The sequence below is a fragment of the Manis pentadactyla genome, chromosome 2 (genome assembly GCF_030020395.1).
Source record: "Manis pentadactyla isolate mManPen7 chromosome 2, mManPen7.hap1, whole genome shotgun sequence".
Classification (NCBI taxonomy): domain Eukaryota; kingdom Metazoa; phylum Chordata; class Mammalia; order Pholidota; family Manidae; genus Manis; species Manis pentadactyla.
The window spans coordinates 112,614,537-112,629,188 of NC_080020.1; the positions used below are offsets into that span (position 1 = coordinate 112,614,537).

Consider the following 14,652-nt stretch of genomic DNA (forward strand, 5'->3'; position numbering starts at 1 on the left):
GCACACTCAGAAACAGGTAAGAAGAAAAAGCATTCGTTTTCTGAAGTTTCAGAGTTAAGGAGGAAGTGAGAGTTCTATCTACACAACACAACACAACACAACCTGAAATGGAGTTTAATTATTGTCTAGTGACTTTAATCAGGCTAAGCCAGCCAAACCAACTCATATTTCTGGCATGAAACATCTAGTTTGGCTACCTATGATGACCAAATCAATAGAAATTGGCGCCAAACCCCTATTTTATTGTGTGGTGTGTTGGCGCAGATATAGTCTTCTTCTTCAAAGAAAAACATAGGTCCTGAAGTACAAATCCAGGCATTAGGTGTCCTCCCGGCTTCTCTCTTGCAGCTTCTGGAATGCTAATACACACCAACGATGTCTGGGAGACTAGTATTTCAAATTCAGGAAAAGGAGAACATGTTTCTGCAGGAACTTTAAACCTACAACTCATAAACATGGAAGTTTCAAGGACAAAAACCTAACACGTTTTGTAGAGTTTAAATGTGACTTTGATACAATTAAATGTACAGAATCTTCTAAGTCAAAATGCCTAATCAAAAAAATGCAGTAAGAGCTTCGTGCATTTCAATTTCTGTTTGCACAGACTTTGGGACTTCTGAATTTAAGAGCACTAAATTCAAGTGTTTTCCCATTGGGACACTTTCTATGGGAATATGACCTCTGAGTTCTTTTACTCTGATGTTCCTATCAGGTACAGGGAAGACCAACACAGCTATTAACACAATGTGGTTATACCCAGAAGATGGAGGGGCAAAGTTTTCCAATAGCAATTTAGTCGCAATAAACGTGGTGTTTGGTAACTGAGTCCATGCTGAGTTAAGCTTTGGCACACAGCTGTCAAGAGTGGGATAAGGCAACATATGAAACCCAGTGCTCACCTGATGGGTACACAAGTTTATCTGCACATTTCTTATGATAATAGTACTGACATTCAAACCCTGAGTTCTGATATTGGCAGCCCGAGGGTTGCATTAAGCCTTCAGATCTTCTTTGTTTGGCCTGTAGTATTTTGTTCTGTTAATTGTATCAACATTTAAAAATCTGGAGGTTGTTAAAGAATTTTGGATTTTTGAACTCTCTTGGAAAACTGGAAATTTGGCCCTATTGACACATGGCAACAATTGGCTCGAGCTGATACTTCTCAGGTCACAGGAGCCTTCTTGCCTCCCTTGCCTGCGCTATTCTGCAGCTGGAGCACTTTCCATTATCAACATGCTTCCTGTTACTTCTCCTGTCAGAAATATTTCTCTGCATCCATAACTCTATCACAGTAGAAATAAAAAGTAGTCTGAAAGAGCAGCTTCATATACATATATATGTATGTACACATCACCTCCTTCGCCCCTGGAGGCATTGCTTCTCCAGTCTAAAATAATGGAGCCTGACTTTGCTCCCTCCCCAGGCAATACATTATCCAGTAACATCTCCCAACACACACAGGGGTTCTCCAGGGATGTTGTCATTTGTCCTCCCTCCTCCTCATTTCCACTGAGTCAGACCATCCCCTTTGGTTTAAAATCACTGTACTTTAAACCCTGAAGGAAAGTCTTATTGAATCAATCATTCATTCCAATGGATCATAAGTATCTAAATTACTACGTAGCTTGGAAATTACTCCTTTGAGACTAACACCTTAAAAAGATCTTGGGCAAACTAAATCATGCCCCTTGTCTTAACACAGTCCTGGAGAAGGGCTGAGACTCTCTTAATGGTCTCAAGTGGCAGCATTCCCAACTTGTAATTAGGTTGCACTTTAAAAGTTCATTTTATGTTGGTTGCTTGCCACTTATCATTTCTTTGTCTTTTAACAACAATATGAATGTTAATAACTTCTCCAAGGTTTACTCACAAGTTTATTTTTAATCCTGTAAACCATTCGTATCATAATGTTTTTTCCTGCAAAACTGGTCAGTGAAAGCTCTTATTCCTTCAGTAAAGTTAATGTATTAAGCATTAGAAAATACCAGGAAATTCCACTTTGAGGTAACTGTCAATTAGGATTGCTATTCAAGGGAAGTAATATTTTCTCTAATTGTAGCGAATGAAGGCTTTCCTCTTATAAAGGGTAAGACAGTGGATTTTTAGTACAATTACCAGGAAGCAGAAACCTCTGAACACTGACCCCAGGCTTGAAGAGAGAGTATGAGGAATCTAGGACCCCTCAGTTTGCATCCAGGAAAACTGCAGGAACTCAGTTCAGACTCCAGCCAGCAGGGATGGTGAAGAGGGGCCCCCTAATAAAACGGCAGATGTGAGTTCTGTCCTCCAGGGGCTTACTGCAAGAATTTGTTTCCCAGGAAAAAGGCAGCACATAGATAATAGAATAAGATGTGCCCCCACATCAGCACTAATCTAGCTTCAGTGGTAAGAACTGTGGCTGCTAAGATTACTGCTGGTCAGCAATGGGCCTGGTCAATTTCAAAATAAGTGCCCCCAGTCATCCTGTTTACATGATTGCTTTATGATAATTCACCTTCCAATGGGAGCTTTGCGTGTGTACGTGCAATCACTTGTTTAAAGACCTGGATGAGTGGAAGCCAGCAGAGATATGCAAGGCACTGAGGAAAAATCTGACATAGTTTCTATCCACATAATGGCCTGCCCTCCAGGTCATGCAGTGGTCAGAATTCTGCTCCATCCCTTGTGAGTTCTACTATGAAGTTCTTACGGCACAGAGATCTTGAAAGGAGCTTATAAATACTCTTGAGGGGGAAAAAATGCTCAGTACTGCTCACTTAGAGGCAGAGTGATTTGCCTAATGAGGAAAGTGAGCTGAGGATGGAAAAGAGAACAGGGTCAGTAATACCTGAGTTCTGGGCTTTAGCTACAAACCCAGAAACCATCCTGCTGGGGCAGTGTCTACGGACATTCCTTCTCCATGTCAGAGATGTGCTGTGGGGAAAGAGAAGAGTGGGCAGGAAGGAAGGTACAGTAATATTTTTCTGCAAATTCTTGGTTCCGTTTGTATTCACCAATCACATATACAATGATTTTTTTTAACTATTTCCCATTCGGGAGTAAATTGTTACCTCGCTGTCTTGGAAAATAGAATCCTGTCCTGCAAAACTCCACTCTTTGAAAATCCAAGTGTCTCCTGACAAAGTATCTGGTTGGGGAAATGCCCACCCCCTCCCCTTTCTCCCACCAGCATAAAAGGTCATGGGGTTTGGGGGGCAACTGGAAAAGGAAATGAAATCATGCGGGTTCACCAGGAAAAGATAAAGTGTTGGTGGCAGCAGAGCTGGTGAGTGTTGTGGGCATTACCTCTTGATGAGGCTTCCAAGAAGGCTCCCGCTCAAGTCCTGGTGGCTCTGAGAACAAGCATTCTTGCATCAATAGCTAATAGGCTGTCCAACCAGATGTTATCTGGGTGGGATAAGAGGGTGAGAAAACAGACCTGTTGTACGCTGTTGTCAACGGTATCGATGTGGTCAGAGAAGGCTGGTTTTGAGTGTTTAGCAGGGCAGACCAGATTACGTGGCTGTTTAAATCCGTTTCCTCTTGTGATTGGTAAAATACTAAAGTGACAATCATTCATGCATTACTAAAGCCGCCTTTCCGTCATTTTGAAGGGATTTTTTTTTTCTAGAACAGAGCATGCATCCAGCAGAAACCTCAAGCGTTTGCTTTTCTAAGCGATCTTTTGCAATAAGCACACTTCAAAAAAAACTGCATGTGGTACCTGTGACGAGACTGGAGATGATAAGTGGTAACACCAACATCTGTAACATCCTCATCAGGAGTTCTCCAGGAAAGGAGAAGTACTTAACTTCCCGGTAGCTCATTCTGTATGGTCGGAGGGTAAATCCAAGGATTGTACCTGAAGGAAAAAAAAAAAAAATTAAGTCTTTTTGAAACTGAAGTAAGAGTCCTAGGAAAATGAGCAGGGATTGGCTGGTGGTTACTCCTGTCTGACAAGAGCCAATTTATTTAAGCAGCAAATATTTGTGCTGCTTTGGGAGCAAGGGGTGTGTCTATCTTTTCAGTGGTGGTCTGGAGGGGTCTGCTGAATCCAGGGCTTCACACAGAACTTACAGAAAAAATGTTCCTGGTTTTAGCAAATGAAAAAAGGCTTTGTCTAACTTGAATACAGTGGAACCAATTTTGACATGGCTTAGTACAGAGTTACAAAGTATGGGGCATAACTGGGAGACAAATTATGTAGCCATGAACAAGCCTATATAGAAAAAAATGCCTTACTATAATGAAGTTCCTTTGTAAAGACAGATGTTAGAACTGCTAGCATAACCACTTAGAAAGGGTAGTGTGATTTTAATTTTTCAAGTAAAAAAGCCCCCTCTTGTCCACATTGTTAATCTATTTTCATCATCTCCCTGTCTGTACACCACACTTTCTGTTTACATGGTCTCGATATTGCCTAGGTAACTGTATTGTACAGACTTGTCAGCTGCGGGCAAGAGAGGACTCCAAAAGGAACAGAGACTTTTTTTCTAAAAATTTTTCCTGAAAACTTAATGGAAAATAGAGGAAAGAGAAAGCAATTTTCCTCGTAATATTCTTTCTGCTCCTGGAAATTTAAAATATATTCTAAAAATGATAGCTTTACATGTAAATCAAATTATGCATCATACCTTTTGAAATGTTCAGAAATTAACAAACATATTGAGTAAACTTATGCCCTCTCCCCTTTCCCTAATATACTTTCCTTGCCCAAGAAAATTTACATATTCCATTATTATAAATGTTCTCAAAATTATTGCCTAGCTCTTACTAAAACATGGGAGTTATAGAGAAGTATGGAGTAATCTAGAAGCTAGGGGTTCAGGGAAGAGCAGAGAATACTGAGCAGATGCAAGTTTTTCCAGAGAAAGCAAGCAGTCCTTTAAGGAAACTGAGCCATCCCTAACTTCTCATGAAACAAAGTTCTTTTCAGTTGTTTTCTTACAGACACAAAGTTCATTTCAGTTGTTACTGCAACTCTAATTTCAAACCTTGGGTCTCAGCAACCATCAAGTATCTGTTCTTTGACTACTCCAGTTAAGAGTATGAATCTATGTGACTAGAAAATCCAGCTGACCCAGTTCTCAGAGACTTCAGGAAAATATTGATTGCTTTTTCTCAGTAAAAAGATGTTCAAGAGAGAAAAACTGATTTGGAAAATGTAGAAAAGTAGAGGCAAAATCCTGTCTATATTGGCTCTACCACTTAACTAGGAAATGCCTACTGAGCTTGTACTGTATGCCAGGCATTGTCAGAGCTCTACTTGGGTTAGTGTGTTTAATCCTCACATAAATCCCAGAAGGTAGGTACTGTTTTACCACCAATTTCCTGATGGAGAAATCTAATCACAGTGAACTTAAAACTTGCCGATTTCTAGAGCTTTTCAATATCAAAGTCACATAGCTACTCAAGTGACAGAGCTGGGACTTAAACCCAGACATTTTGGACTCAGATCTCACATTCTTGATCACCTTGCATTTGTCTTCGCCTCTCAGAATAAAGAGAATCATTGTTAGTGCTTCATGAGTATCTTTCCAGAATGTTCTCAGTTATATATATAGAAATCATGCAGATTGTACTTTTCCATATGTAGTCACCATAAACATCATTTTTGGCCATAGGATATCAGATCCAGTGATTTTATCAAAATTTTTGTAGTACTTCCTTTGTTGCTGAACACTTAGGTTGTTCAGCATTTTCACTTTTATGAAGAATATGCAAAGGATATTTTATACCTAGGAATTATTTTAGTGTAGCTTAGAAAAAGACAACCAGTGCATTAAAGAATATGACTACCTCAATTCACGTTATCAAATTGTTTTCCCAATGGTTGGCTTAGCAGTTTATAGCTCCATTATTGAATGAGAAGGCTTTATTTCCTGTACCTCTAAGAGCACAGAGTATAATTATAAAAAATTGTTAAACAATTTGTGAATGCGGTAAGCAAATAGTATGTATTTTTGTTTTCTTTTGAGTTTACTTGATATCTAATAATGTTGACTATTTTTTCCTAATTGTGTTTTCTTTAAGCATTTACTAAATCCTGACAGTTTATGTATATGTATGTGTATGAATTTGGTGTAGATTCTTTATATAATAAAGATAATTATTCTTCACCTATGTATAAAATAATACTTTCTATAACTATTTTTCTAATTTGCTTGCCATGTGTCATAACTTTAAAATACAGAGGTGTAAGACAAGTAGTGGCTCTATAGCATCTTACTACGCTGGTGGACAGTGACTGTAATGGGGTATGTGGTGGGGACTTGATAATGTGGGGAATCTAGTAACCACAATGTTGCTCGTGATTGTATATTAATGATACCAAAATAAAAAAAATATAGAGGTGTTTTGCACTTTATAAAATAATGTCTATAGACCTTTTTCATTAGGTAATTTCTTCAAGAATTATAAACTTTAATTTTCCTTCCCCTCCCAAGTTTGTTAAATCTTTAATTAATCTTTCCTCCTTTGATTGTTTGTTTGCTTAAAATAGTGAAATTTCCTGGAACTTGGTTTAGGGTAAGTCATTTAATTCCACATGTCAGTGCGCATTATTCAATATTGCAGTATCAACAATGCATAAGAATTATAAAAGTCTCTGGTAATATTTCGTTCCTTTCTGCCTGCTCATATAAAGGCTAAGTCACATTGAAGTAAGTGTTTCATCCTATAATAAGTAAATAAACAAGTAAATATTTGTAAATTTTACTTCCAATCATATGTAATTTCACTATAATTGATTATGTTTTCTGATCTTTATTTAAATGCATTTAAACATTTGTCATTCAATTATAACAAAATGTGGGCACAGTAAACACAAGAAAGAAACTCCTTTTCTTCATCTGAAATCTGACCAATATCAAGCTATCAGGATTTTAGGTACCCCCCCAAAAAACAATGTAAGACCAGGCTTGGTTGTACAAGTTCATTTTTAATTTGGCTGTTTGTTATTAGAAATGTGTTTACTTATATAGAACAATATTTCCAAAGATAGGTAGGATTCTGGCTAGTCCAGAAAAAACTATCTAAGTCAAAATTTTGAAAAAAATGATAGACTAATTGGTCTACTAGTGGTACAAGCAGAGGTTCTAGGAGCAAGAGGCAAGCCAGTGTAGTAGACAGAAGGGATTATTATTTCTAAATACTAAGGGCAGTTGATCTCATCTCCCAAAATTTAACCTGTGCCAGCACTGACTTTCCTCCCTTCCCTACAACTACGCTGGCTGTATCCAGCTTCTCTCTCCCCTTAGGTGCTCCGTTACCTTCTGTCTTCCCCCATCCAACCTTACATTTAGTCAGTGCAACCAATTTTCATCTGGGTGTTAGGAGAGAGAGTAAGCCAGCTCAGTGAATGAATTCTGGGCGGTGTGTGAACGACAAAGTTAGTTAACACTCCAATCTGCCAAGCAGATCCCCAACAGATCAACAAAAAGACAGTCATAAAGAGGCAAAGTCTCAAGAGGTGGTGATATTTTTCTTCAGTGTCTGGAAACCTCCTCTTTCTAGTAGAAACAGCAAAGAGGAGACATCATTTATTTACAAGGGACAGTTTAAAGTAAAATGTTTGGAAGAGAGGAATTGCTTAGAGAGAAAGCACATGGCAAATACACTTGGAATCAGTTTTGTCCCTGACTAAATCTCTGGGTTTACCAAGTGATCTGTATCTGCTCGTGAGAAAGAGAAGATTATGTTGGGGAAGGGGAGTATTTATTGAGCCCTTATTCTGTGTTAATGGTGGCTTAACACTCATCACAGCTTCATGAGTAGATGTTATTGTGTCTGCTTTAAAGATGAATACACTGATGTTCAAAAGGTAGTTAACTTGCTCAAGTTTACAGGGCTCATAAGTGATTGACCTGGGGTTTCTAAACAATAGTGCTCTTTCTATTACACTTAAAGCTTCTTAAACACAAGCATATTAATGTATCCTGGGCCTTGAGTTCTCAAATGAGCCTGGCTCCTAGGTCTTTGGTGTCTCTAACCCCTAAATTGTGAAAGCATTGAGTATTAACCTTGGATCTGCTAGAGATTACCAGAGGTACCCAGCACATCTTGGAACCCTTTCATTTGTTAAGGACCTCACAATATGGTTATTAGTACCAAGTGACTATTTAGAATGGTTACACCAAATTTCTTTATATGGAATGATTTAAACTAATTTACATAAAAGTTATTAATTAAAATAATAAATAAAACATTAATTTTCCCTCCACTATACATGTTTAATCCTTAGAAACAATCAGTAACAAAGATGGAAAGGACATTAAATGAAAACATGCTTCAAGTTCCCATGCTAAATGACAAAAGCTAACAGTCATTGAGTATATGAGAGATGCCAGGTCCTCACAAGCACATGGCCTCACAGACACCATGGAGGCCAGCACTGGCATTACCCAATGCTCAGAGGGAAAGAATCAGAGTCGTTGAGAAGGTGGGTAAATTTCCAAAACCACACAGCTGGTATAGGTTGGAGCCATGGTCAGTGCTGAGGGGTGAAGTTGCTTCTCCAAGGCCAGGTGAGCAGCTGAGGTGGACTTGATGCACAGGCTACCGAGCTCCAGGGCCCAGGCTCTCAGTGCTGTATTCCTGGCCTTTCAATAGTCAGGCACTCATTTAAAAAGCCTAAGTGAGTATACAAAATTTCGCTTACCTTTTTGTTCTATTTTGAATTAGGTTGACTAAATGTAGAGCTTAAGTTGGGGAAAGATTTTGTTGATCTCCCTTAATGAGCTCAACATCTAACATTTTTCCAATTCATTTATTGAATGAATAAACAAAAGACATTTTCCTTGAACATTCTGCTCTGATAGGCAGCATTAGAGGTGAAGCCAGTGTGGTAAGTTCAGCCAACTATCAGCATCAGATCAAGAGGAAATGCTCTGAAGGCGAAGACCACTTTTTTGGGTAAGCAGTTTGGGTTTCTCATTATATAGCCCAGCAATGAGAAAAGCCTTCCCTGAAACATTCTCACAGACTGATGCACAGACTTCTCAGAGCCTTCTACACCCTTCCCTTCCAACTGCTTAGAGGTAGCAGGGAGGGAGAGGCTCTCTGCACTTTGGTAAAGCTGCTCGCTACCTCTGCAGAGCTGAGCTCCATTAGTGGGCATTTACTTGAAGCATATTGATTGATGTTCCTAGAGTTAATAAAAACCTTTATGACCACCAGATCTTTAATGCAAAGAACAGATCCTTTATTATTGATTACTCTGTAAAAAAGAACAATAAAATCAGAATAACCTCTCACCAGGATTTGTTAGAGCTGAAGCTGACTTTGCAAAATTTACATCTTGGTGACATCATGTAATACACAGAAGTCAGGAGCAATATCCAGACTGCTCACTTTAAGTCTTACATGATTTCTGTTTGAGTATTTTGACAAGATTTGTGGAATCTAGGAAATAACTAGAATTTTAAGTTGATCAACATTAGCTAGATGTGCTGGTTGAATGTTATGAACAAAGATGCAGTTTTGTTTAAATACTTTCTCCTAATACAAAAAGCTCAAGAAATGAGTCCTTCAGGGGTTCACTGTTTCCCTGGAGAGCCTATATAACAAAAACTTCTCTGCAAGATTAAATACCACTTTGCTTTCTAAACTAAGACACAATGTGCACACCAGAGCTTCAGAAAGAACACCCCATGGGCTTGCTTTTAAAGGCCAGACACACGCAACAGATTAAAAGCCAGAGGCCTATTTTAAGAATTTGGTCTGTATTTAATCTGATAAGATTGCTGAAAACATTACAAATACAGAAAATAGTTAAGAATAAAAAAACCAAGCACCATTTGCAGTCAAATTTGGACCAAGTCACCCAATTTAACTTTTGGTAAATGATGGAGTTAAAAATGGTAAAATTTTATTGAAGTTTCTACCTTATCTCCAAACTCTGCCATGAACAGATTGGCAGACCAAACCCTTCTAGAATTATTACTCACAATGCAAAATTCTCTAGGAAACAAGATGATGTCCCCAAACATCTCAGATGTCAAAAGAAAATCTGAAAGTAGTAGTGGCACTGACTTGGGGAGAAAGACCACATTCTGAGGCAGCCATAAGGAAGCTACTAAGTGCCTGCCCAGGATGAGCCAACTAGCTGTTTCAGCATTTACAATGCAAACCAGTCAGATTCAAAAAAAAACTTGGCCTCTGCCTCCAGGTCTTCAGCCAGATCTTTATACCATGTTGTCCACTTGAATGCAAGATGGCTCAAGGAAAATAATGGCATAAAATTTTTGGTGATAGTGCACCCCTGGTTGAAGGTGACAAAATATTAATATTTCACAAGTAGGAACTTTTCACTTATGTATATGTTATTAAGCCCCTAAAACAGTTGCTGGGCACAGAGTGGGCACTCTGTATATTGCTGAATGAATGAACAAACAGCATGACTTACTCTTTCAGATGATCAGCATCCAGCAGTGCCTGGCCCCCAGCTGGTGTTGAAAACATTTCCTGAATGAAGGAATTGCTTTTCTCTAGGCTCCCCAGCAAGTCCTATTCCCTGCTGCATCTGTGGGCATAGTTGCCCACCCTTAGGAGCATCCCCTCTCTTCCACATTGAGATTTCTCTCTCATGATCTGTGGAATCAGATCTTGATTGAATTACAATTTCTTGTAGGCTGAGGTTTCTAAATTCACAAACTCAGAGTGATAGCTCCTGATTCCTGTTTCTGTCACAAAGCAGGTTATTTTGAATATAAAGGACAGCATGTGTGATGCTGTAGAAAGATCATGGACCAAGAGTCAGAGATGAGGAGTCTGAACTTGTACTGCCAGTAAATTATGTGAAAAGACATTTTAAAGATTTAATCTTCATATCAAACCTACAGTATTTAGTATTGTTAGGCAGAAAGACAGAAATAAGCGGGATGAAGAGGAGAGAGGGTCCCCCAAAGATGACTCAGGGAGTTGATCAGATGAAGCCACAGGGCCCAAGAGTGACTCAGCAAATGTCCAGGGTCTCCCCAGATAAGAAACATCAGAAGTACAGGCACAGCACAGCCCATCCTCATTTCACCAATCAGAACAAGCCAAGACAGCTGACAGCTGTCAATCAAGGACCTCTCAGCCCTGACAAAAACCACATAAAAGAAGCCTCAGAATGAGCCTCAGGTCCTGTCTTATCTTAGGCAGGCCCGCTCGTTACTCTATGCAGAGTGTATTAAAACTTACTTTGCTTTTTTGACTTGGTTTCTTGTCTCACTATATCTGACTTCCCTGCAACACAGAGCTGAGTCCTTTCCTTCCTAAGAGTATCACCATCCTACAGATGAGGAGACTGAACCCCTAGAAAGAATAAGCCACTTGTCCAAGGTTACATGGCCAGTAACTGATGTTGGCAAATTGGAGTTTCAAACTTAAATCTGCCTATTTCCACAGCCCATGTCTTCAAGTCATAAAATCTCTTTGGACCTCTTTTTCAAAATTCTCTTGAACTTTAATATTCTCAGCTAAATGTTCTGAGTTTAAAAGAACCATGTAAACTAGCATTATAAATCTTAGCTGCCTTATTATGAATTCATCTTGTTTCTTCTAATAAATTCTAAAGCCCCTGATACTGAATATGAAAGCATAAGTGAAAAAATGCTTAATCAATTTGGCCATTACAGTTATCATGGCAGGTATGCAATAAATAATTATTTGAAAGATCAAATAAAAGTTTCTGTATCAGAACTTGGCTACATTGTGGCTCAATTTGGAGACGTCATAGGTCTGTCTGATGCCAGTCTGACGAAGGTGGTGGACGTAGAGTTCCAGTAGCTTATTTTTACAAAGAGGACAAGGGTGTAATGGTGAACTGACCTGCCCAAGAGGTCTTCTGGTCCCTTTGGTTTCATCCCAAACTTCAGGCACTTCCTGGTGAGAAGTTACTCTGTGTTTGAGGCGAATCTCACCCCTCCCCCACTCCTCTGGGCCCACATCCTTGCAGATCTGGACCTTGGCTTGGCTCACTCTTTTGTCCTTTGGTATTTCCTGTTGCTGGAGGTGGGAAATACCTGCTCCAGCCCTGTTCCACCAGTGGTGCCAGGACAAGCCAGCCCTGGGTAGCTGATGACCAGTCAAATGCAGATTCAGACTCAGGCCCACACGGCAGGCGGCTCCCAGAGACAGTTGTATCAGAAGAACCTTGGGAGTTCTGAAAAGCCTGGGTTTTCTTCCTAAAACTGCACTAACATGGGCTATGCGATGGTAATTGAAGTTACAAATGATCCTACAGGGCTTCTAAATGTCCAATTCATTGTCATTTAAAAATGTATTCTATTTTAGAAACAGCCACTGAAAATCATCAGAACCTGATGCCCTCCTTACTGGTAAAAAATATTGTTATGACTGAGTAGAAACTGGAAATGAAATATGTTAAAAATGTTCTAAGTTCCTCCTGTGCCTTTCGTTCATGTGCCATTTACCTCCCAGAGCATACAAACTGCAAAGCGCATCCCATCCTTACCTCTGGAGGAGGCGACAGCAGGGTAAACTCTTCTGTAAAATCCCACAATTTGGTGGGGTGGGGATAGGGGTGAATCATTACAACTGCTCTGGGGTACAAATTAGCAATACTTATTAAAATCACAAATGAGTTTAACTTCAGTCTCTGCAATTCTACTTACAGGGCTGTATCCCATAGAGATACTTTATCTGGGTAAAATAACTTTGGCACAGGATTTATTCATTATACTATTTAAAATATCTAAAGGTTGGAAACAACCTAAGTATCCATCACTTGGGAATTGCTTAAAGAAATTATGATACACCCACAGAATGCAGCCCCAAGAGAGAGTGAGGAAGCTCCTTTTGTGCTAATAAGGAATTATATCCAAGGTATATAGTAAAGTGAAGAAAAGCAAGATACTAAGCAGGCTATAGAAAGTATGCCAACACTTGTGTTCCAAAGACAGAAAAGAATAAATTCATATTTATCTTTATATACATAAAATAACTCTAAAGGCACACAAGCAACTGATAACCAACGTGAACTAGGTCCTTGGGTGAAATGGGTGGAGGGATACTTTCATTTGATATCCCTCTGTACTTTTTGATTTGGGGCAACATAAATATATTTATTTCAAAAGTAAATTAACAAAATAAATAAGCCAGAAAAGTGGCCCACAACTTTTGTTTTTATCTGACTGAATTCTATTCTACATCATTTCTGCTAGATGCCTCGATCTTTCTAAAAAGTCACCACAAGTCTGGGTTGGTTTTTCCTCAGTCTTGCTTTAGCAACAAGTTTACTTAATTTGGGCCACAGAGAGGAATGTCACTAGCTGTGCTCAAATTTATAGTGAGTGGGTCACTTTCTGACCAAACAGCTCTCTTTTTTTCTGGGATCAAGGAAGTGAATCTGAAAAAACTTTGAACTCAGTCATTATGGGCTCATGTGCTGCTTCAAACCAATTAGCCCTGGGAGCCATAATAAACCAAAGCTGCAAACTCACACTGTAAACCACGAGGCAAAGGTAACCTGCCCTTTCATCATCCATCATATGTGCATAGCATCATGCTGCCAGAACTTACCAGGCGCTGGGAAGTTTACTGAATCTCAGCTTTGTTTATATGACTACTTCATTCTCTTTAAAAAAGCTAATCTAAGAACACAAAAATAAGTAAATGACAACAAAGATAACTTTGGTCATAGTCAGTCTTTTAAAAGACTCATAATTTCTTTCTTGATACCTTTACCTTCACATTTATCAACAAGCTGGACACCAGCAAGGACACATATCTCTGGGGTTTTGCTTTAAAGATGGAATTTCAAGTGATGCAATGCGACTAAAAGTAGGGCCATCTTTTCAGGGAACAAAGGACAGCAGTTGTTCATCTCTACCCTCATTAGAACAAATGAGCTTCATCTTACAAGATTCTGAATAGAAAGTCTCTCACTAATAGCCCACTGTTTTCTCCCTGGAAAGTAGCAATAGTTTGTGCCCTGGAATTATCACTGGAGAACTGGAGAAATCTCTTTGGGGACAAGAAGAATAGAGTCGCCCTCTCTAGAGACAGGAGCTCAGTCTTGAAATTCAAAACTCAAGTGCGCCTTTCAACCTGCTGCTCTGAAATTTGCCTTCGAATCTTTGATATGATACACAGAGGAAAATAGAAGCGCCTTCTCCCTTCTTGTCTTAATTCATCTGGGGTATATCTTCCTTTATTTGGTTTTGGGGTTTTTATTTTCTTTTTGGTTTAAAAAACACTTGAGCACATCTCTTGGTTGGGCATAGTGGTGGGAATAATCTTGGTCTAGGGAATAAGCTCTGGGTAATTTTGAAAGCATTGAAGCTTGACATAAGGCTCATAATTTTATACTCGGTGAGCACCATGGCTAAACTTTGTGCCCCGAATTGCTTTCCTCATCTCATAGAAATGATACAGCTCACCCAGCTGCCAAAGCAAATACCTGATGAATGATAGCACCCGGTGTTCCATAAATATCAAGTACTCTAACACCTGGAATGTACGACTTGGAAAAGATGGTGCTTAATTCCAGTTGCCTCTTCCAGCTAGTGCAGGCTCTTAAACTTTGTTACTCTGGCAAAAAAAAGGTCCACAATTTTCCTCCTCTGATTTATGAGAAGCAGGCAGAAGACTGAAGGGTAGAAGTGGCTTTTGCAGGTGTGTGTCTCACTTATGTCCTCAAACTTTGGCCATCATATCCAGTCAGGA

At 39.2% G+C, this 14,652-nt stretch overlaps 1 protein-coding gene across 2 annotated transcripts in view; it reads right to left on the reverse strand.

Moving 5' to 3' along the window:
- The window catches only part of SLC1A3 (solute carrier family 1 member 3), a 76,381-nt gene that overhangs the window by 52,446 nt on the left and 9,283 nt on the right, over positions 1-14,652 (reverse strand). Inside the window, exon 3 of one of the 2 annotated variants that reach the window (XM_036932112.2) lies at positions 3,704-3,841. In XM_036932112.2, coding sequence (XP_036788007.2) covers positions 3,704-3,841 — 138 coding nt within the window. Of the gene's footprint in view, positions 1-3,285; positions 3,371-3,703; positions 3,842-14,652 lie in introns of those variants that run through there. The other variant, XM_057495765.1, reaches the window with a different exon arrangement.